This window comes from Engraulis encrasicolus, chromosome 18 (genome assembly GCF_034702125.1).
Source record: "Engraulis encrasicolus isolate BLACKSEA-1 chromosome 18, IST_EnEncr_1.0, whole genome shotgun sequence".
Lineage (NCBI taxonomy): Eukaryota > Metazoa > Chordata > Actinopteri > Clupeiformes > Engraulidae > Engraulis > Engraulis encrasicolus.
Window position 1 is genome coordinate 52,393,559 of NC_085874.1, and position 23,687 is coordinate 52,417,245.

The following is a 23,687-nucleotide window of genomic DNA, read 5'->3' on the forward strand; positions in this document are numbered from 1 at the left end:
CCCACACTCAATTGGAGGTGTGGGAAATGTGTTCTCCCAGTTCTTGGGTTGTTTCAACGGTAAGGTTTGGTTACCGGCTACAGTTCAGGCGCCGCCCACCCATGTTCAAGGGTGTTCTTGTTTCTCATCAGCCAGACCCAGAGCGGCAGCTGGCCTTACAGAGGAGATAAATACTCTGTTAAGGAAAGGAGCAATAAGGGAGTTAAGTCGCAACGAACGGCGGAGTGGCTTTTATTTGAGCTACTTCCTAGTTCCGAAACTAGATGGTGGATTCCGTGCAATACTGGACCTAAGGCCACTAAACCAGTATTTACGCCCGTTGCATTTCAAATGCTGTCACTGACCCAAATCTGTCAATCGATTCAGTGCGGGGATTGGTTCACGAGTATAGGCTTCAGAGGTGCCTATTTCCACATTGCAGTCCACCCTGCTCATCGCCAGTTTCTCCGATTGCGTTGGAGGACAGAACTTTCGGGTTCAACGTCCTTCCCTTCGGCCTATCCCATTCACAAAATACATGGACACAGCCTTGAGCCCGCTGTGTCAGAGGGGCGTCAGAGTCAATTATCTATCTCAATTACGAATGGTTAAAATGTTCCCAGTAGAGTCAGCAGGCAGGGCAGGACACAGCAATGGTAATGGAATACTTACAAATGTTGGGCCTGTCTCTCAATTCAGACAAGAGCCAACTGCCTCCCTCACAACAAATCACCTTCCTTGGAGTGAAACTGGACTCTGACGATGGTGGCATGTCTCTCGGATCAGAGGGTTATTGCCATGCAACAATGCCTGTCACAGTTCATGGGACGGAGGAATGTGCATGCTCACCAGTGTCAGAGGCTGCTGGGCCTCATGGCTGCTGCATCCTAGGTGGTACGCCTTGGCCTTCTAGATATGGGTCCAGTGCAAAGTGGTACCTGCCCAAGTACACCCAGTACTGGACAGGGGAAAATCTGTCCCTCTGCCACCTGTGTGCCTATGAGCCCTCCAATAGTGGGCCATACCCCAGAATTTGTGCAGAGGTGTACGACTAGGCAGAATCTACCAGCGCAAAGTTCTGACCACAGACGCATCGCTGTCAGGCTGGAGGGCAGTCTTGAATGATGTAGGAGCCAGAGGAGTGTTGGAAAACTGTCCACATAAATATTCTCGAGTTGAGACTGATATATCTTGCCCTCCGGCACTTTTTGCCAGTACTCCAGAACAAGAGTGTTTTGATTCGAACAGACAACATGTCGGCCATAGCATATGTGACTGCCAGGGAGGCCTGAGGTCCCAGGCGTTACGCAACATGGCCCGGGAACTCCTCCTCTAATTAGGCACTCGACTCCACTCGATCAGAGCAGTGCACCTGCCGGGCACTCTGAACACAGCAGCATACCTGCTGTCAAGGGGTAAGCCACACCCAAGTGAATGGCGATTGCACCCGGAAACAATGCATCTGATCTGGGTTCATTTTGGGAAGGCACACAGCAATCTTTTCGCCTCAAGGGAGTCGACCCACTGTCCACTCTGGTTTTCCTTAAACCAAGACGACGCACCACTGGGGGTGGACGATCTTCCCCCCTTTCTCCATGATTCCTGGAGAAGACCAGGAAGGAGAACCTGAGAGTTGTCTTAATGGCTCCATTTCGCCCCCATGTGCCATGGTTTGCAGAGATTCAGACCCTCCTCTCGAGCACCCCATGGCAACTCCCATTGCGCAAGGGGAGAGTTGTGGCACCTGACACCAGCCGCCCTAAATTTGTGGGTCTGGCCGTTAGAAGGGACACCCTCCTCGCTCGGGGGTTGTTATTCTCAGTTACAAGAACCTTGCAGTGTGCTAGGGCCCCATCGACAAGAGCTGTGTACTCTTAAAGATGGGCAGCCTTCAAAGCATGGTGCGAACAGTGGCATGAGTGCCCCCGGTCCTGCCCTCTAGCTTCAGTCCTGGAATTCTTGCAAAAGAAACTTGGTGAAGGCAAGTCCCCTTCAAAGCTAAAGTTTTTTCTCTCTGCAATACCCGCCTGCCATAAGCGAGTAGATGGCAAAACGCTCGGAGCTAATCCTCTGTCTATCCAATTCATGAGAGGAGCTCAAAGACTGCGCCCAAGGGGGCTTCAATCTGTGCCGCCATGGCAGTTCCACATTGTCCTCAGTGCTCTGGCGAAGCCCCCATTCGAGCCCGTTGGGAGTATCAACCTAAAATGGCTGTCTCAGAAGGCGATTTTTCTTCTCGCCATCACCTCAGCGAAGCGTATTGGAGAGCTACATGCGCTGTCCACTCATCCTGACTGCTTCCATGTTCAGCCAGAAGGCACCGGTGTGGTCCTACGCCCTAATACAGACTTTATGCCGAAGATTCTTTCAACACAGAATCTCAACCAGGCGATTGTGTTGGACTCCTACCGCCCTCCTAACTCTGAGCCACCTCATGGTCGCTCCTGAAGGGAGTCCTTTTACAAGAGGTTGCCCGGTGGCCTGCTGGGCTTCACCATCGATCTTCACAAGGTTCTATAACCTCAACATGTTATCTCCCACATCCTTTGGGAATTCGGTTCTAAGCTTGTGACAGATGGTCACATATTCGACTGTGTTTAACTTGAGTTCTGTTAACCAGTCACTCTAGCCCTGTTGGCATGTGGACATTCAATAAGGGTCTTTGACTCTTGCATTGTCCAGTGTCTTTATTCAATTGTCGTATGGTTGTCCGCCGCGACGTTTGGGCATACATATTCCAGCCCCTTGGGCTAGCCGTCTGGCAGCCTTTCTTGAGTGAAACAGAACGTTGGGTTACGGATGTAACCTTGGTTCTGTGAAGGAAAGAAAGGCTGCCAGACTTCGTCGTCGCTCTGGACTTCGCGTTCAGGATTTTTATGAGGACGAAGTATGCCGCGCTGGGACTTATATACTGTGTACAGTAGCGCGGCATACTCACGTGATGAAGTTTTGATATAAGTGTACCTCAGAACTCGCGCATGCGCGGATTATATTCCAGCCCCTTGGGCTAGCCGTCTGGCAGCCTTTCTTTCCTTCACAGAACCAAGGTTACATCCGTAACCCAACGTTCTGTTTTGTCGGCGCCGCCCATTGACTATCAATGCAATGTTCGGGTGAAATTGGGTTTGGGGGTCCGAATTCTGTCGGAAGCAAAAGTGCGTTGCACTTTGTCGGAGCCGGTGTGCAGAGGCCCTAACTCCAACTCCCATTGTCATTGTGACATAGCATTCCACAGGGCACAAGTGTTCACTGCCCACAGCACACAACAAAATTGCACCAACCTGGCAGGTTCGGGAGTAAAAAAAAAAAAGTCATTATGTGGATGTACAGTGCAGAGGAACTTTGTAGATTTCAGGAAAATGGCTTGTTCAGGTACAATCGGGTAGCCAGGCCGTGCCCTCCTAGTGACGCAACAGCCTCAGCTACTAGTCAGGTCAGGAGTCAATGCAAGTACTTTCTGAGTTCCCACAAATACAGGAACTCCTCACACTTTTTTGGGAAGCAAACAATCATTACCAAACCAAGGGAGGAAATTGGGGAAATGCTGTTTGGGAAATGATAATTGTTATGCTCTTGGTCAGACCAAATCTCGAAGAGATTTGAAAGTCGATGATAATCAGGCTAACAATCGGGAACTCCACCCACTTTGTCAGGAAGCAATTGACTTTGAGCATCACCAACGGTTCTGGGTAGAGGTTCAGGCATGTTCAAGGCAGTGACCTGGTTTAAGCAGAGACATTCTATTTGGTTTAAACTTTGGCTCAGCCTGTTCTGCCCTCGACCAGTAGCAAACCGAGGGAGGCGGGTCAACCATGCTGTTTGAGAATGTTGGTTGTTATGCTCTTGGTCAGACCAAGTCTTGAAGAGATTTGAAAGTCATGATGATAATCAGGCTACCACCACCATGCACTCTGCTGTAACGAAATGCCCTCTCTGCCTTTCCCAAGTGAGAGCGCGTCGTTATCTTTTTTCTCTCCTACATTTCCCATGCATCCTTGCTATTGGGGAGTGGCTATAAATACACCCATGTTCAAGTTCAATGGCGGTGAGACGATCAAGCAAACAACAGCCTGAAGAGTGAAGACGAGAAGAAGACGAGTATGCGCCATGGAGGTGTACTTTCAAGATGACCGTTTAATTCTTAAAGACTTTGCTAACGTTTCCTAAGGCTGCTGTGCCGAGAAAAGGATCAGACGGGCAAGTCATCAGTGGAATCCTCGTTTGCTCGCCTACTCGCACGAACCAGGGCGTCTCCGGAGAATTTGGATGCGCTGTTCTGCCATGAGCGTGGCTGGCAAGGACCAGGAGTTTTCCCACACCAAAGTCAAGCTGTCTGCAACCCAGACCTGAGCAACGACGTGTAAAGAACGGTAAAAGACTCATCTCTGCGCACCTGGCTCTCTCCTCTCGTTCTCAACTCTACTGCTGCTGGTCTCTCACCCGCCTCCGTAAACCATCTCTCCGTTTCCATTCACACACACACGCAACGCGCACACATACACACTGATAACACAGGACATTATCTGTTTTGTTTTGCTTTGAATTGAGAAGTAATGTTATGTAAATAATTTGAAGAGTGCACTACTAAAAAAACAACAAAAGTATTTTTTGTGTGGAACTTGAGTTATTGAGTTATTGCCTTATCACTGGTTATTTATTCATTGTGGGACGGTAACAGGTTAAACCGACGGCAGTGTTCTTCTCGCTGCCTGGCGCCCAACTCAAAATCATTTTAAAACTTGAAATATAGTCGGTGGCTCCGTTACAGATGACCCATTACAATTACGTTTTCAGTGCTTTTGAAAGTTGGACACTTTAATGAAAGCTATGCTTTAATTGACTTTAATATACTCTTCCGAACTGAACTGAAAAGGGCTGACTTTGAACTGAGCGGATTACAAAAAAAAACGGTGGATGCAGTTTGAAAGTATTGCCTAGTAGGCCGTAGGGTGACAGCCCTTTTCGTTCAACCTCGCTCCACAGCTTCCGAACAGCAGGTCCATTAGATTATGAAACGACCAAAGCTATGTTCAACTTACCGTGAAATGTCCGCTTCATGTAATCGTGCACGTAATTAAAACGGTGACATTTTAGTAAGAAATCTTATCCTCTGTAGGGAATGACGATTTTTACGTCACTGGACACCATGTGACCGTTTTAAACCAATCACGTAGCCGATTTACGGGGAAAAAAGTGGCAAGCCGTCTGAAAAACTGAAAATAATGACAAGCCGTCTGTTGTTGTTAAGTCTGACCTACCTATAAGAATCTCCCAAAATACCCTTTTGAAGAGGGTATTATATAATAAACAATTATCAAAAATAATACTCGTGCCTACATTTCTGGATTGGAAAAAAATTCTAAATAAATAATAAATAGTGCTTTATTTACTGAACAAAGCACAATTATGCAATTGACATTTCATACTGTGGATTTGAGCAATTAATGGAAACAATTGCAATAAGTAGGCTGTAGATAACCCAGGCTATTGATAACCCTCTAAGTGATTGTAACTCCAAACAGTGCTTTGTTTATAGCACCAACAACTATTGTGCAAGTGGATGATAAGGTTACCTTTTCATGTTCACATATAATAACAATTATCAAAAATAATACTCATGCATATATCTCTGGATTGGAATAAGTTCTAAATAAATTATAAACAGTGCTTTAATTTATAACACAAGGCACAATTTTGCAATTGACATTTCATACTGTGGGTTTGAGCAATTAATGGAAACAATTACAATAAGTAGGCTATAGATAACCCAGGCTATTGATAACCCTCTAAGTGATTGTAACAGTGCTTTGTTTATAGCACCAACAACTATTATGCAAGTGGATGATAAGGTTACCTTTTCATATTCACATTAATAAATGGAAATAATCTAATGATCAATGATAAGGACCATTCAGGTATTCATGTATTCATTTATTCACTAATAACTATACAACAAATAATAAAACTCAAAACAAGTGGCATACACATGAACCGGCATTTCATGTACTGGTATTAACTGATCAGAGAGATGACAGACATATTTGCATAGTAGGGCAAATGTAGATTGAGCCAGGTTAAAGTCACTCCCCAGATCTGTGAAAGCATCCAGGTACACATCTTTTGCGCATGCCACAGCAAATGACTTCAGTGAGATTGAAGTTTACTGCAGTTGGGGGCCATGGGCATGACATGCCAGGACTGTGACTAAGCAGCCTCTTGAAAAGCAAAGCTGCTGTGTAAAGTGTCCGTGTCTCCTCTGCTGTGGCTGGTTGCTTTGCCTTCCTCCTTTCCGTGTCGCTGTCTGTCTGGCTCATTTCGCTGGACTGAGTCGTCTCCGCACCTGATGGTAACAAGTCCAAGACTGCATTCGTCGACAAGTTCTCAGCAAAAACCAGTTCAGATGTGTTGCGTTTGGCGGGGGTGTGGAACACTAGCTGAGTAAAATCACGACTGAGCCTCTTCTTCAATATAGCCTGTCTGTAACAAAAATCAACAAAAAAAAGGCATATCAGTACAAGCATAGTGGAGCTTCATGTTGTCGCTGATATGCAATAGCCACCCTCACAAATTAACTCGGAGTGAATAAATAATATTGGTGGAGTTTACTTGCTATGCAACAGATATAATACCAAGTATTCCGGTAACGAACATCACACTATCAAGAATACTGCCATCCTCCTTATTTCAAAATATTACAAGTACAGTATGTGCAGATGACAAGCAGAGTGTTAGAGAATAAGTTTAGTCAATTTCAACATGCAGTTGTAATGCTCACACTACCCTGGACGTGTCAGTACTAGAGATTTATTTTTCTTCTTCTTCAGCCTTTTCCGAGATTCTGGTCATTGTGATGAGGGCAGCGCTTTGTTTACATTTCAAAAAACATTTTTATTTATTCCCAAAAACATCCAAAAGGTTATACAACATCAGCCGACAACTAGCAAACAGTGACACCCTTTAAATATTTTGGAGTAGGCCTATGTTGTAAACAATGTAAATGTAAACACACCCTGCCCCCATTAGAATAGCTCATATCTCGGAAAGGGCTGAGCCGAAAAATGTGCCATCACGTGTACTGACAAGTCAAGGGTATGAGCAATACAACAGGCATATTGAAATTGACTGAAGTGGTCCTTTAAGACACATGTGTGAACTTTCCCTTGGATTTGGACAAATTCGTAATACACTGACTTGCAATTACCTGTAGGTGAAGCATCAACACCTTCACTTGACTGCACAAGGGCAATAAAGGCCTTCCTCAGTTGGCTCATCCTCAGCACCTCTTGGTTGATCAGCAGCCTTTGGCGGATTACCCTCTCGCAGAATAACTTGTAGCTCAGATCAAATGTTGGCCCAATCCTTACAAAAATATATAAGAAGATGTGTGTTGTGAGAGCTTTCGTTGTGAGATCCATGTTGTGAGAACAAACTGTCTCAATCATAAGGACACACATTGTACTGTGTTTCTATATAAAATTAAGATTGACTTTACTGTTCTTTCTCTGCTCTGACACAGGCTCACTCAAAAACCTTGTGTACTCTCTGTAGCAACTTCTGTGGTACTGCACCTCCAGAGCCACACAGTCTCTGTCCTTGATGTGAATGAGGATGCTCTGGTCTTCCTTTACTTCAGCTGCTTCCTGCAACTTGCCTTGTACAAAAGAAAAGAAAAAAAGAATGAATAAATAGACAGGCAAACAATTAGACATTTTTCCTGGTGGAGTGGTATTGTTAAAAAAAAATGGCGATGGGTGTTGCACCCCCAAAAAAAGCATTCCGTAGCCTCTTACTGCAGATGGGGTTGCCAGCGGGCCTATTCACTATTTGCTGAAAACTACATCATAACAACATTGCTATGACAGTGCAGAAGCAAGTAACAGATTAAAGACATACATATTACAATTTTGGTGACAGTAAGGTTATAACATAGGTGCTGCGCTAAGGGGTTAAGCACACAGATGTACAGCACAGCCAGGACACACCTCTTGAGCCTAGTCACTGAGGGCTGCCAGGGACAGAAGCGGAAAAAAATCCCAAGTGTACAAATGAGAGAGGGGGTAGTGGGGGTAGGGGAATGGCACGGGGGATGGGATGGCAGAAGCAGTGTCTTAACCAGACAGGCCATCAGGCTGAGGAGCCACATTTCTGAACAGATATTCAGTGTCATATCAACATCAGGCATGATTTGACATCCATATAAACATACACCCTATCCTATTTAAGACAAAGTGTGATTCATTCAAACATCTAAAACCTAAAACACTGGGGGTACTATAGGCATGGGGATGTTTTGCAGGCTATTGGAATGTAATTTCACACCCACACACATACATAACACGTTATGCATATTCACACGTGCATTCATATTAGAATTAGACAAAAAAACAATGATTGTGCAGCAGTGTGGGCTAGATAGTCAGTCAACTTCTACTAACATCTGTGTGTGTGTGTGTGTGTGTGTGTGTGTGTGTGTGTGTGTGTGTGTGTGTGTGTGTGTGTGTGTGTGTGTGTGTGTGTGTGTGTGTGTGTGTGTGTGTGTGTGTGGTTTGGGGGATGGGATGCATTCGCATAGACTGTGTGGTGGGGGTGAGAGTAGTCTTACCTGCGGTTAAAGTCTGTGTTTTCGTTCTTTTTGACGTCTGCCACTCTTGCAAATCATGCAGACAGCAGGATGAACGGGGCCAGAGCTCGTGATGGCCAAGCTTGATCTGGATCGCAGTTTCCTGGTCGGAGTGGTGGTCACAGCCGATGAAGCGGAGGTAGCCTGGCTAGTTTGGGGGTCTTGTTGGCCATCTCCCCTCTCTGCCTCTCGCAAGACACGCCGTGTGACTCGTTAAATTTCCCGCTTGTCAATAAACCTCCGGTAGCATGTGGGATGGAAAGCCGCATCCTCGGGAATTTCGTCAAACTCCAATACATTGCTTAAAATGTTCTGCTACGTCTCTGCACTCACCCTTCAATTCTAGCCACTGCCGAAAATTTCGATATGTATTCCACCGTATGTTGATGAAATTCTGTGTTTCTTCATGCTTGACCGAAGATATATGCATGTAACACAACTTGCGTTTCGAAGATGTCTTTTTTTTGTACATTTTCGGTCGAGATTTCATCTTCCTCGGTACTACTAGATGATCGACCAGCTCCTTTGGTAGCCATGCTACTTCCGTTTACTCATCATCTCAGCTGACATAGCAGTTAGCTGATTCGTTCCTTCTGATGACGCCTCAACCGTGGCACCTCTCGAGGCGAAAAGTATTATTACGCCGGCCGAATATCTACATACGCCTCGGAGACAGTAGTTCGTCATTACACGTTGCGAATTTGAATAGCCTTGCAGTGCGGACAAATCCGAACTGAGGTTTTAAATCCTCTATATAAGTCTTTCTTTTTTATGAACTGAATATCTGTTTGTTCAGAGGCTGTGGAGCGAAGTTGGGTTTCTGAAGCACTTTTCGAGGGTCACCTTCCGGCCTATAGTCAGTGTATTGCGTCAATGCAAGTTGTGTTGTTAGAATTGTAAAGCAGGGAAACAATGTTTATGATTTGTATTATTTTGTAAACATTCCTGTTACTTCATACACCATCAACACATACAAATTATTTTCACCGCACACATACACCAAGCATTGCGCGCAATTCCATCATGGAAAACAACAGGGTTCCTCCCTGGAGTGCTCTTTTCAAATTGGAGAGGCGGGTGATGGGAGAGCTCAACGGTCTGTTGGAATACGTGAAGAAACTGTGCCAGGATATCAAACATCACGAACAACAGGTGGCTGATGTGCGTGCCTAGATGGCTCAGCTCCGTCGCGCGCTCCAACAGTTTCCCCGTGCCAGCCAACAGGACTCCAACCGGGTGTCCCCGGTGATCCAGACGGCTTCCATAATGACTTCGGTTCGCCCTCCTCTGTCCCTCCGTGCTACAAGACACCGCAAAGCTACGAGGAAAGTCACCAGACCCACTATTGGCATCTTCTCCTCTGCGCCAGTGAATCAGCCCATGCACCCTCCGACGTTTCCAGTCCCCATCTCCAAGGTGAGGGCTGAGCAGCAAAAGTGTCCTGCTGTTCGTCACCTCCTACATTCTCTACAAGGAGGTTGTGAAATGGTCGGGGACAAGTACACAGTTTCTGCTGGACTGGTGTATAGGAAAGCACAGTCTAGTAAACCACGACTTTATGTGCCATCTTCGCTGGTGACTGAGGTGCTACGCGCGCATACGCAACTGCACGGCAAACGGGGCTTATTTAAAACATACAGACAGTTACATGCCGTTGCATTCTGGCCACGACTGTGGAGTTCCATTAAAAACTTTTTGAAGACGTCTGATGTTCATGGTGATGCCGACTGTGGCGCGCCACGGAGCGCACCTGTCCGATGCAGTGCGCCTTCTAGGTCAACAGTAGCAGTGGTACAGCCTTCTCTGCTGTCTGACCCAACCCCAACGTCAGAAGACGACAGGTATTCTGCCTCTGTTTTCAAAATCTTCCATTCTCTTGTTGCGACAAATGTTAGTAGGAAAGATGAACATTTTAGTTCGGATTACTCAGAAGAAGATGACACTGACATTCTTTGTTACCCGGGATAAAAGTTTTCCACAACCAAGGGTTGTTTCTCCAAGGGGGGGAGAGTGTAACGAAATGCCCTCTCTGCCTTTCCCAAGTGAGAGCGCGTCGTTATCTTGTTTCTCTCCTACATTTCCCATGCATCCTTGCTATTGGGGAGTGGCTATAAATACACCCATGTTCAAGTTCAATGGCGGTGAGACGATCAAGCAAACAACAGCCTGAAGAGTGAAGACGAGAAGAAGATGAGTATGCGCCATGGAGGTGTACTTTAAAGATGACCGTTTAATTCTTAAAGACTTTGCTAACGTTTCCTAAGGCTGCTGTGCCGAGAAAAGGATCAGACGGGCAAGTCATCAGTGGAATCCTCGTTTGCTCGCCTACTCGCACGAACCAGGGCGTCTCCGGAGAATTTGGATGCGCTGTTCTGCCATGAGCGTGGCTGGCAAGGACCAGGAGTTTTCCCACACCAAAGTCAAGCTGTCTGCAACCCAGACCTGAGCAACGACGTGTAAAGAACGGTAAAAGACTCATCTCTGCGCACCTGGCTCTCTCCTCTCGTTCTCAACTCTACTGCTGCTGGTCTCTCACCCGCCTCCAAAACATCTCTCCGTTTCCATTCACACACACACGCAACGCGCACACATACACACTGATAACACAGGACATTATCTGTTTTGTTTTGCTTTGAATTGAGAAGTAATGTTATGTAAATTTGAAGAGTGCACTACTAAAAAACAACAAAAGTATTTTTTTGTGTGGAACTTGAGTTATTGAGTTACTGCCTTATCACTGGTTATTTATTCATTGTGGGACGGTAACAGGTTAAACCGGCGGCAGTGTTCTTCTCGCTGCCTGGCGCCCAACTCAAAATCATTTTAAAACTTGAAATATAGTCGGTGGCTCCGTTACTCTGCACACTCCTGCTCTTCAACTGAAACACATGCTGTCAGCACACATCATTTTATTGACAAAATTAAGGGATTTATTTAAAATAGGAACAGAAATATGAGCATTATTTCAAAGAAAAGCATCTGCAATGGTATACAGTAATCCTAAAAACTGTGTATTTTTTACATTTGAAAAGTACTGCTTATTATTTGAATATAAAAAATATATATTTTAAGACATATATGTGTATAAATAAAATAATAATGAACACAAAAGCTTGGCCATTGGAAACAAGGTAATGTATCCCCTTATTGCACGCCGTACCGCCAGTGGCACGCTGTAATAGTCATTGAAAGGTTGTAGATTGTACTACTCCACACAGGGCCTTTAGTAATGCACTACGACTCGGCCATTGCCATTCTGGTCACAGCAAATTATTACGGCGTGTTTTAACGGGTTATGCTCTGTGCCTAGAGCAGAAACAATGTATCAGATACCGTCCCACCTAAATTATAGAAAGTCCACTGTAAAATAGATATATTTTACATAAATACAGATGGGAAAATATTTCACACATAACCTCTAAGGTTTTGCTCAATTATTTCCTGTGAATAGAATGCACAATACAAATGACACACATACTGTACAATGAAACTCAGCCTCCCATCAACACCCAAAATGACCCAAAAATGATGTGCAAAAAAAAAGTTTGCTTTCCAAACTGTGCCAATTAACATGTTACAGCAGAGGTCACACAGAATACATGTACATGTGAGCGAAGAAAGGGGCGGGGAACCGTTTTCATTTGAGGGGCCACTTCAAATTTTATGAAGTCTTCCAAGGGCCTTAGTAGTATGAACACAAACCGGGATTTCCCCCTCCACTTTAGGCCTATATTGCCAGCCACTTTTACAACAGACCCCACCTTCACTTGATTCCCTGAAAAATATAACTTAATTGTATTGCAAATGTAATTTCTAAGATTTCTTCACAAAAAATATCATATTCCATATGAAACTGCTTAACATTCAAATTACATAGTAAACCATAGGCTCCCCACCCCTGGTCTAAGGGTTGTCTTTCTTCTGCACAGTGGCATAGAGAGCGTTGGGGTCAGCAGGCCTGTTGTTGTGCCTTTTGTCACCAGCAGAGGGCATCACGGCGCTGTAGGTTGCATTGACGTCACTCTGCCTCTGAACAATCACAAGTAGTCAGATGAATAACAACATTAGACAGACAGACAGACAGACAGACAGACAGACAAGCAGAGAGAGAGAGAGACAGACAGACAGTCAGACAGATAGGTAGACAGACAGACAGGCAGTGAGAGAGACAGACAGACAGGCAGACAGACAGACAGACAGAGAGGGAAAAGGGAGACAGACTGAGAGGGAGACAGACAGACAGATAGAAACAGACAGGCAGACAGATAGAGAGGGAGACACAAACCGACAAACAGAGAGAGAAAAACAGACCTGACAGACAGAGAGACAGAGAGAGAGACAGATAGACACAGACCGACAGAGAGAGAGACACACCGTCAGACAGAGAGGGAGACAGACAGACACGCAGACAGACTGACAGACAAAGACAGACAGATAGATAGGCGTACAGGAAGACAGAAATACGAAGTGACTTACATCAAAAATCCTCGTCTTTGGTTTTCCGAGATGGTCAAGGGATGCATAGTGCAATTCCTCTTCATCCTGAAAAATAATATAATATAATATAATATAATATAATATAATATAATATAATATAATATAATATAATATAATAATAATAATAATAATAATAATAATAATAAGTGTTATGAGCATGGTTTTCAAGGTGGAAATGGAAGTGCTTTGTCGTAGTGAAAGTGGGAAGTGGTTACAGAGTTTAGAGCCAGCCACACTGAAAGCCCTGTCACCTATAGAAGGAACATGTTGTGGTGGAGAGAAGAAGAGAGGGAGTGTAAAGAAACATGTTAGAGGTGTGTAAAGCGTGGGTGGGTATGAGGTCACCACAAGAGACTATATTTATCAATAGCAGAAAAGCTTTCCCTGTAGAGCATTTCCCTTTTAGAATACTTCCCCAAACTTAAAGGGTCCACACCACATCTCAAATATTTGCCTTTTAAAATACTTCCCCATACTTACCCACACCACACCTCATATCAAACCCACAAGTCAGGTCATCAAATTGATAGTATCCTAGTATCTTTCTTAGTTTCTTGCAGGACATTTGTTAGCCAATGGGGTGGGGGGTTAGCCTGGTCCTGATCATCCCATAATACTACCATTTCCATTTCGTATTCATGGTCTGGACTTTGTTTGATCTGACGCGATTGCAGGAAGCAGGAAGGACATTTGCGGAAAAATCAGGATTTAACTTATAAGTTGTTGAACAAACATGTCTGACGTCTATCTATGGCGATGTAGGACCATTTAACAGACATGTCTGACAGAACATCCTACCGTAGGATAAAATTACAATGTAGGACCGTTTGTCAGAACACCGGCGAAAATCCTACCGACGACCGTCGACATCGCTCCACAGAGGACAGGTACCAGACGTAGTGCGGAAGTAAGTAGGATGGCGCACGAGGATAGTGGGGGGTTAGCAGGTATCAGATACATGTGACTATTATCATCCAAAAGGCTAACCAACCTCTTAGGAGACCAAACTTGAGCACACTCCTTTGCATTGGGTAGGTGGAGTTCGGGGTATCTTACTCAACTAGAAGATTATTGGTGCAATACCTACTCTAGCCACCATCCTACACAGTGCAATACCTACTCTGGCCACCATCCTACACAGTGCAATACCTACTCTGGCCACCATCCTACACAGTGCAATACCTACTCTGGCCACCATCCCACACAGTGCAATACCTACTCTGGCCACCATCCCACACAGTGCAATACCTACTCTGGCCACCATCCCACACAGTGCAATACCTACTCTGGCCACCATCCTACACAGTGCAATACCTACTCTGGCCACCATCCGACACAGTACACCTTTACTAAGGTGGCTACCTCGACTTAAAAAGTGCAGGGGGCAACAATCATATGTCAACAATCAGGTTTACTAATTAACGTTTGTAGGAATTCTTTACACTACATTGGAAACTTTGGGTCCAACAAATTATATGTGTCAAGTGAATGCATTACGCACGGTGCTGTAGGCCTATGTTTTATTCCATAACTTACATCAGCTGGAGATTCCTGTGATGGGCTAGCTGTGTATTGCATCCTGTTGGGGCCCTGACAGAGGAAGAAAACACTTTCTTTTTTCAAGATATTTTTTGGGACTTTTGAGAGAGAGTGAGAGAGAGAGAGAGAGAGAGAGAGAGGGGTGGGGGGGGTGGGGGGTGGGGCGTGTGGGCAGAGAGAGATGGGGAAGGATGGGCAAAGGATCTCAGGGCAGAATCGAACCCAGGTCACAGACGTAATGGTATGGAGTCTTAGCTTATTGAGCCACTAAACACAGAGAACATTTCACCAAAAATAAACAACTGCATTCGTCAAAAATATAATTGCATGTTATTCAAAATGCTGGCATTACAACACTACTAACAATACTCACAGAGGTGTCCCTTGCTTTCTTTTTGGAATCTGAAAGACAACCACCAAAATTGCTTGATTACTCTATTCTAAATTATAGGCCTACAATACATAGGATCAATAGTATAATATATTGAATATTGAATATTGAATATTGATAACGAGATGATCAATAAAGGCCTACTATATGATATAGGCTAATTTATTATACAATACAATACAATACATTACAGTATAAGACAATATGATGTTGGCTATTATTATTCAACTGTGTACTGTAACTGTGTACTGTAGTGTTACTAGTTTTCCTGGTTACCACCAGACCTAATCACAAGTGAGAGTCAATTCCCTAGGGGGCAGAATACTTTGCTATTATGACACATTGCCTTGCTCTCTGATTGGACAGAGACACTGTAAAGGTCGGAATCATGGAGGCAGTATAAGACCTCGAGAGAGTGAATAAGTCCCGCCCCCAGTCATTTCAATGGGGAATGCTAGACTAGTGAATTCAGCCAAAATTGAACTATTGTCGTTTCCACCACCAGTTTACTCAGCCAATTACACGACACGTTAATGACTGACTTACGATTGAACAGAAACATATATGGAAGACGGGCATTGGATGCATGGAGTTGCCCAACCACACACCTGTATAGCTATGTGTGCCCAACACTAAACCCGCGCACCCAACAATCGCGTCCACCCTCTTTTGAGCGAAGTGGCGGCGGAATTGCGACGAGGAAGTGACTTGCTAATCGGTGAAGCTAATCGGCCAAATCCTGACCCCCTGGTCGGAATGCTTGGCCATTATGACACACCCGTCCCTCTGATTGGACAGAGACAGGGACCATGATCTTGTACGTTATGAGTCATCCTCCCCAGACTGTCTTTCAGATCGAAACGATTGTGTAGAACTAAAGGCAGTATGGGAGTTCCCAGGCTAGTTACTAGTTGCATTGTTTGTAGTGTTACTAGTTGTATAGTGTTACTAGTTGCCTCACTTGCTCTTCTTCTGCAGATGACGACGATCACAACTGTAGCCAACAGGCAGCAGCTACCGACTGCAGCAACTATCACAGGAACTGCAGACGAAGAAGAAAAAGGTTTTCATACATGTAATGCACAACATGTCAACCAACATTGTGTCTGATGTGTTCATGGTGGATACATGGGTCATGGGGGTGATATAGGAGACATTATTTAATAAGTGGTGCTGTTGCTGAATTCAGAAAGATTATGAAAGAAAAAAATCTCCACACATGAAGCAGACTTTGGTTACCTTCAGAGTCAATGAAGGAACACTAGCCCCTACTACTAAATGTTTTCCGGTGCCTAGAGTAGAACAAGGCTTACCCATGTAGTTAGGTGATCCTGGTGAAGAGTCAGTCTGTTGTCCTGCAAAGGGCACCATGAGGAGGTTACAAATGACAGACACAACCCTGGCTTTTAATTTCTTGACCTGAGTTACATTCCATAAAAGAGCCAAAGGCAATTCTGTTTAGAAGCGCTGACAAGATATTATGAGGCACCATTTTCAAAAGCTCTCCTATATCTTCATGTGTCTTAATAAGAAGATATATTACCTGTGTCGTCTGGGGGTGATCGTGGAGAGGGGGTGGAAGTCCATTTTGATCCTGCAGGGAGGATGGTGAGGACATTACATGAGGCTAACAACCTCTGACCCAACCCCTTACTCCTTATTTATTGTTTAACTAATGGACAAATGTGGTTACATTTAAAGATGTTCTGTAAATAGACATACATTACATTACATTACATTACATTGCATTTGGCAGATGCTTTTTAACCAAAGCGACTTACAATCAAGGACATAATCATAGCCAACATCACTAGCAGATACAAAGTGCACAGGAAATATACAGAACAACAAGTGCAGATGCTAAGCAGGGTTAGGTTTTTCTGAAGTACATTAGCACAGGGTTGAGTAAGTACACACACATACACATCATGCATTAGAGCAGGGGTCCCCAACCTTTCTGGGTCTGAGGGCTACCAAGGGCTACCCGAGGGCTACTGAGGGCTACCCGAGGGCTACTTTTGTTCAAAATCCTCTACTGATGTCTTGGCATCATTCTCAAATCACACTATTATTGAATGATAATTTGTTTATAGGTTGTAAAGAATAAATAATCTCATATTTAAATCAAGAAAAGCATTAACTGTGACTAAAATCTTGTAGTCACTGTTTATTAGCATCCTTGGTGGGCACCTAGAAGCTCCTGGAGTGCTACCTGTCGCCCACGGGCACAACGTTGGTGGCACCTGTCTGGCTCTGACCTAAGCTGTTTCACAATAGCCAAAATGTTTACATGACTACAATTTCTCCTATAGTGCATCCCTATCAGTATAGCTCAACAGAGACCTTCAAAAGGAACATTTTTTGTCATTAGGAATTTCTTGGAAACAAAACATGGCTTGCCTGCATGGTCTGGAGTTGCTGGTGGAGTAGGAGTGGAAATCAACTCTGATCCTGCAGAGAGGAGAGTGGAGGCATTAGGTGCTTTATTGACAGCACGAGGTGGACATAGTCGTTTAATTTTTTTCTAGCTAGACATTTAGTTTTTTTTCTGTTCTAGAGAACCAGAAAGCCATGACTTGCCTGTACGGTCTGGGGTAGACGATGGTGTGGGAGTGGAAATGGACTCTGATGCTACCGAGAAGAGAGTGAACGCATTAGGTTTTCATGAGGTGGACATAGTAATTTAGTTTTGGCATTAGGTATTTCATGCTCTAAAAGTATTAGTCAGATCAAGTCTTTGCTCTAAAGAAACAGAAAGCCATGGCCTGTATGGTGGATGTATGCATGTGTTGTGAAGATGTGAAGTTATACCTTTGACTGGAAGAGTGAAGTTGGCAGAGGCCTCAACTCTTCCATCTGCAGTCACTCGACACGTCCATGTCCTCTGTTTCTCAGACGGCTTTAAATCGGTGAGCTGCTCAGTCATACTGATGTGGCATTGAGATTCCTCCTTCATCTCACGGTTCCCTGAGGAGAGCAGCTCCTGGCCATTGTTATCCACCCAGCTCAGAGGAAGCCCTTTACTCTTCACAGTTCCTTTACACTTATCATGAGTGTACAGACGACACTGGAGAGACACTTCACCACCAGCCTCTATGTGGCTCACACTTGGAGATGCAGAGACTAGAGGAGAAATGCAGTATGATCAACATCAGGACCAGGATTCATTCATTCAATCATTGTTTTTGTAACAGTTACTATACAACAACTGTAGTAGAACGCAAGACATTGTTTTGGTAGACTTGTAACAAATTCATGCTTTGAAAATACATACCTTGAAGAACAGCCAAATTAACAGGACCATCTTTTCCACGTTGTTCCCCTGTTTTAGTAAACTGTCGACATGTGTACCGTCCAGCATCCTCAGCAGTGACATCATTGATGACCAGGCCACATGCAGAATCAACACCAAGTCTCTCAGCTCTGTTTGATTCAGAGTTTTGTACTTTTCCAAATCTAACTTCTTCAATGGCTCCATGTAGCATTGCTGTAGAGCCATGTAGTAGAAGAGCAGTTCTCATACAGCACACTTCTACATTTCAGGACTGCACGGCCTCCAGCACTGATGAACAGGGTGAGGTCAGAATCTGCTCCTTTCACCCCTGCACACAAAAAACAGTACGTTACCTTTGGTATGATCAGGATAAAGTGGAAAGCTTATATCAAGCGCAAAAATGTGTCTTCTTATCTAAAATATGATGAATTGGCTGATAGTTCTTCAAAGATAAATGAATGGACGTTTGGCACTCATGCACAATATAGGAATCCTTCACATCATTTTGACTGAAGAAATGCCCTTTATAGTCTAGCTCTTAGCCCTATAGGGAAACATACAAAAAGTACTTCTGACATACTGAACGCTGCTACAGAAAAGGGCAGCAAATAAGATGAGTCATGCTTAAGAATGAGCCCATCGTCAGTGTACTAGGGCTTCGTAGGCCTATATGCAGCTCACTAAATGGCTGCATCACTTTTCAAAAAAGGAAGGACCTGTCATTTGCTATCGCAAACCTACCAGTCAATAAGGACCTGTCACCTACTTTTGCAAATCCACCAAGAACCGGAAACTCTGAGGCTTGTGCACAAAATACTGTGAGAAAGTTATCTGATTAGAAGTGCATTTTCATTTCATTGTGAACCATTATAACTGTTCAGTTTTGGGTGTTGCAACCACAAGTTCACTTTCCCTCGGAGCAAAAAGTACTGCCTGGTTTCTGCCACGGAAACTCACTGAAATTTACACTGAATTTAATTTTGCATCCCTGACAGGATATACAGATAACATCATATCACAAGACTATTGCACAACTGACAAAGACAGAGGACACAGGCCTATATACAGACATACATGCATAACATACAACCCACTTGAAACTTGAAAGTGATAGCACTATGCAGTCTTAAGACTGATTTAGCAAAACAATACTCAACACATACAGCACTCCATGAATCCATGCTTTGTCAAGTGCTGTGTCAACCTATGTACCCAAAAGTAAATGAAATATGGTACGAACAAATATGAAGTTGACACTCCTACTGTATGCATCCCCATGTCTTTACCCAAAATGTCAAACAAAACTGTTCATCTTGCTATTCAGATCAGGGTCATCTGAGTAGGCCTATGTGTTGTCACAACTCTCTGCGGGTGGATTAAGTGACAAAAGCTCATATCTTCAAATCCACAATATGATGTCACAAATGCTACGGTATCAAAAACCCTTGTACCTTTTAAAGCACACACTACCTCAAAACTGATAGCACAGCCTGTGCAGACAAGCTCGGCTAACTGCTAAAATATACATATTTATATAAGATATACGTGTAATATTATATGTCTGGTTTAAAAAGCAGTGATGAAGATGAATGATGTTTACCTTTGTTGTAGTTTAACCAGATGAACGACACAATGAGAGAGATGCAGATGCTGGCTGCCATCCTCGACACGTCTCCTACTCTGCCGTGTGTACAAGTACGTGTCTGTGTGTTCGTTTAGGAAGTTGCTGAAGAGCGACCACAAGTTTCACCTCTGCATTACACCAACCCCGATCTGATCAACTCTCTGGTCCCTCCCATGTTCATGTGGTTTATGTGGGGCCTGGACAGCCTTACTCTAGTGTAGTGTAAAAGAAAATAAACAAACACGCAAACAAAGAAACATCTACAGTATGGTCCTCATCTGTGTGTGAACTGAGTTATTAGGACCAGTTGAGTCTAATCTACAGTATGATGCCCGGTGTCACTCTGATCTATGTCACTCAACCTCTTCGTCTTGAAAATAGTGCTGCACAGAAAAAAACTCCTCTCCTAAAATGGTCAACGGAAGAGTACTGAGGACACCAGTGCCTCGTTCATGACATTTCACATGTATGTTGTTTTGTATTGAGTACAAGATGGATTATTGGGAAATTTTGAGTTTATAGAACACAAATTGTGATGGGAAGTAAAAGTTGGAGATACACAGACTGAATGTAAATACAGGAGGCCTATAACTGATAAAAAAAGTCCAAAGACACTGAAGTAAACCCGGCCAACTTATCAACAGGCAACTTATCAAACTGTTCATGTTGTTTTGTTTTGTTCTCGTCCTTAGTGCCATCCCATCACAGCATGCTTTGTGGTTTTATATTGTAATGTTATTACTTCTAATCATCCTTTTTGAACTTAACATCAATTGCTGTCCAGGGAATACAGATGATATTTAGCCTTGAGGTTATAATCTGGCTCAATTGTGTGTCTGTGCATTGTCCCTGTCAAATAAACCTTGAACTAAATTAGACCTGTCAGCACTATGAGGCCTTCACACAATGCTGATGGCAGTTGCGTTGTGGTCTTGTTTTTCAACACAGATCGTATTACTTAGTAGACATCTCTAACCGAGGTGTCCCGTTCCTTGCAGAATCTTCAACCGATTGCACAGCCATCAGCACAAATCCCATTAGGACTACGTAGCATTTACGGTAACAACATTGGCGACGGCTACGCTCTAGTGTCAATATCAGCACAATTCTTACTACTTGGTAAACGTCTCTGACCAAAGTGTCTTGTGTTTGGCAGAATCTTTAACTGTTTGCAGTGTCTTCACCCTTTCACATCCACGTTGTCAGCACAAAGTTGACAAAGTCGGACAACAACAAGTTTTTTATGATTTATACAGGCGGCTCAACTTTTTATATGCCATTCGTCACCAAAATCTAAGTAAGTGTCGGGCAACAATAAAGGGCAAAAAAAATGAAGCCAGACTTGGCACAATTTTGGCCTTTGTGTCTCAGACTAGGAGAACTAGGCTTTTTGGGTGAATGCCCTACACCCACACATGCAATATTTAATGCTAGGCACTACAAGACACATGTTTGCTTTGACTTTAGGGATGTCTTTGATGAGCGTACGTCTACATACAGTAAGTCAACTACAGTACATGACATGCCATGACAACAGCAGAGACCCTGTGGTGGAAGGACATGATGCTATGACATGTCATGGGTAAGCAGACAGGAAGTCAGCCTTACAGCCCAAAGGTTGCTGGTTCGACTCCCGAACCACCAGGTTGGTGGGGGGAGTAATCAACTAGTGCTCTCCCCCATCCTCCTCCATGACTGAGCACGGTACTGTTCTCTCACACTGCTCCCTTGGGGAGCCATTGGGGGCTGCCATTGGGGAGTTGGAGTTTCCCATGTGGGCTTTCACTTTCCCGTGACCTCTTCCCCATTTCTACAACAAAGTGATGATACTGCCCGAGCTCTCTGTGGCGCTCTGCACTCCAGAGCTTGAGAATGTCTACCGCGTAGACATTTCTTTGCCGTGGCAGTACTTCAGCACCACGGCCAGCGATCTTGCCCTGTACGCTGCGTAATCCAACTCTCCCAGCTTCTTGAGAGCAGTGGTCCGCGCATGCGGACTGCGTGAAGAACTTTTGATGATCAGTCTTCCGCGTGGACAGCTGCTCTTCAAATTACAGATAGTGAACTAAGGAATCTCCATTTAAATACTAGTTGACACATCAAAGCAACCTTACCTTATCAGACAGGACACAGGGGTATACTGTGGACCATAACTGCCAGCTAGTCTAGCTAGTAGATTTCATACCTTAGGCCTACTAGACAATAAGCAACTCAACTAGCCATTTTTTCCTGAACAAAATGAAAGATACACTAAATCACGTTTCTCATATTAGAAGGTCGGCAGAGTTTCCAAGCGTGTAGAGCGTGTAGAGTGTTATCATCTAACAAGCTGTAGGGGCATCATGTGATCGGATGTGATATTTATCTAGGCTGTGGTTAAACCTTTATTTGACAAATTAACTATGTCCACACATGCATAATGTTAATATACTGTATATATTTTTTAATAACCACGGGAGTACATGAAAGCAGTAGTAGCAAATTGACATCATGTGAAGACACCATAATACATGTTGTATTTTTCATCATCATCTTCATCACCACAAATATCATCATCATCATCATCAATAACATCATCACCATCATCATTGTCACTGTCATTGTCGTCACCGTCACAGTCATCTTTATGACAGGTATCGTGGCTGTCATTGCAGGCTATGTAAAGAACAAAAAGTTAAAAAACGGACAGAAAATAAAGTCACACGCCTCAATGAGTTAATTAAACTGAAAATCCTCAAGCTGGAAAATTCGTCAAGCAGGTAGTTGAAGTGCTTTCCGCAGAAACAGTGTAGCTGCACCATGACACCATAACCATGCAGTCTCTGCCAAATATGGGAAAAGTAAATCACAATCATTGTTACAAGCATCAAAAACAACTTAACACACCTTTAGTAAAAAATAAAATGACATGTACCTTCTAATGTCTACTCAGAAGATGATCTAGTTGCTCTGTCTGCATCTGAAATGTTAAATAGCACACGAACAATTAAACGAAGAACATACATAATGTGATGCTCATTTTACTGAAAACTTCACAAATGGAACATTTAGTTTAACAATTAGTTTACCACCAGTGAACACTCACTTGAAATTCTTTTGCGAATCACTATTCAGGGCCGACGATAGGCATAGGCAGACACGGCGGTTGCCTAGGGCACCAAATGTCTTGGGGGTGCCTGAATATCCCACAGAATTAGAATGTCAAGAGAAATAGAACATTTAACTTAACGTTGACACTGATTATTCATGTTCACATGTTGTATGTAGGCAATAGATCAGCTGTGCTTGATCAGATGTACGATGCTATATGTTAACAAATGCCAATCTCTAAAAGAAATGGTTGTGCTCGCCTAGGGCACCAAATTGTGTAGAACCGACCCTGTCACTATTGATGTGATCACCACTGCACATAACATGAGAAGTATTATGATCACACAGACTTTGGGGGAAACAACATATAAAGTTAATCAACATAATGCTTAGAGACATCAACATCTTTTCAAAAGCAAATGACCAATAAAGCTATTTTCCACACCTGTTACATCACATGCCATTTGCCAGTTTGAATGTGCATTCATTTGCATGGTCTCAGCTGTGATGTAGGCTCAATAATTACTGTGATGTTGCTGTGATATTAGGTACTTTAGGTAATGTCGTCGTGACGTGGATGTAGTCATGTGGTTATTTCTGCACTAGAAATAATCAAATTATCATCCAAACAAAACATGGCTTGCCTGCATGGTCTGGAGTTGCTGGTAGAGTG

The 23,687-nt window shown here is 43.7% G+C and overlaps 1 protein-coding gene and 1 long non-coding RNA gene across 2 annotated transcripts; both read right to left on the reverse strand.

The window, feature by feature from the left end:
* Positions 1-11,538: 11,538 nt before the first annotated feature.
* On the reverse strand, positions 11,539-14,684 carry LOC134468705 (uncharacterized). Its single transcript, XR_010038891.1, has 3 exons — positions 14,633-14,684; positions 13,076-13,141; positions 11,539-12,628 (listed from the first exon to the last, which is right to left on the reverse strand). It is a non-coding gene; the product is annotated as an uncharacterized LOC134468705 (long non-coding RNA).
* Positions 14,685-14,891: 207 nt separating this feature from the next.
* Positions 14,892-18,511, reverse strand: LOC134468305 (uncharacterized). Its single transcript, XM_063222246.1, has 7 exons — positions 18,301-18,511; positions 17,838-18,149; positions 17,607-17,657; positions 16,570-16,620; positions 16,340-16,381; positions 15,988-16,068; positions 14,892-14,902 (listed from the first exon to the last, which is right to left on the reverse strand). The coding sequence occupies exons 1-7, from the start codon at positions 18,509-18,511 to the stop codon at positions 14,892-14,894; spliced, it is 759 nt and encodes a 252-aa protein (XP_063078316.1).
* Between the last annotated feature and the right edge of the window lie 5,176 nt (positions 18,512-23,687).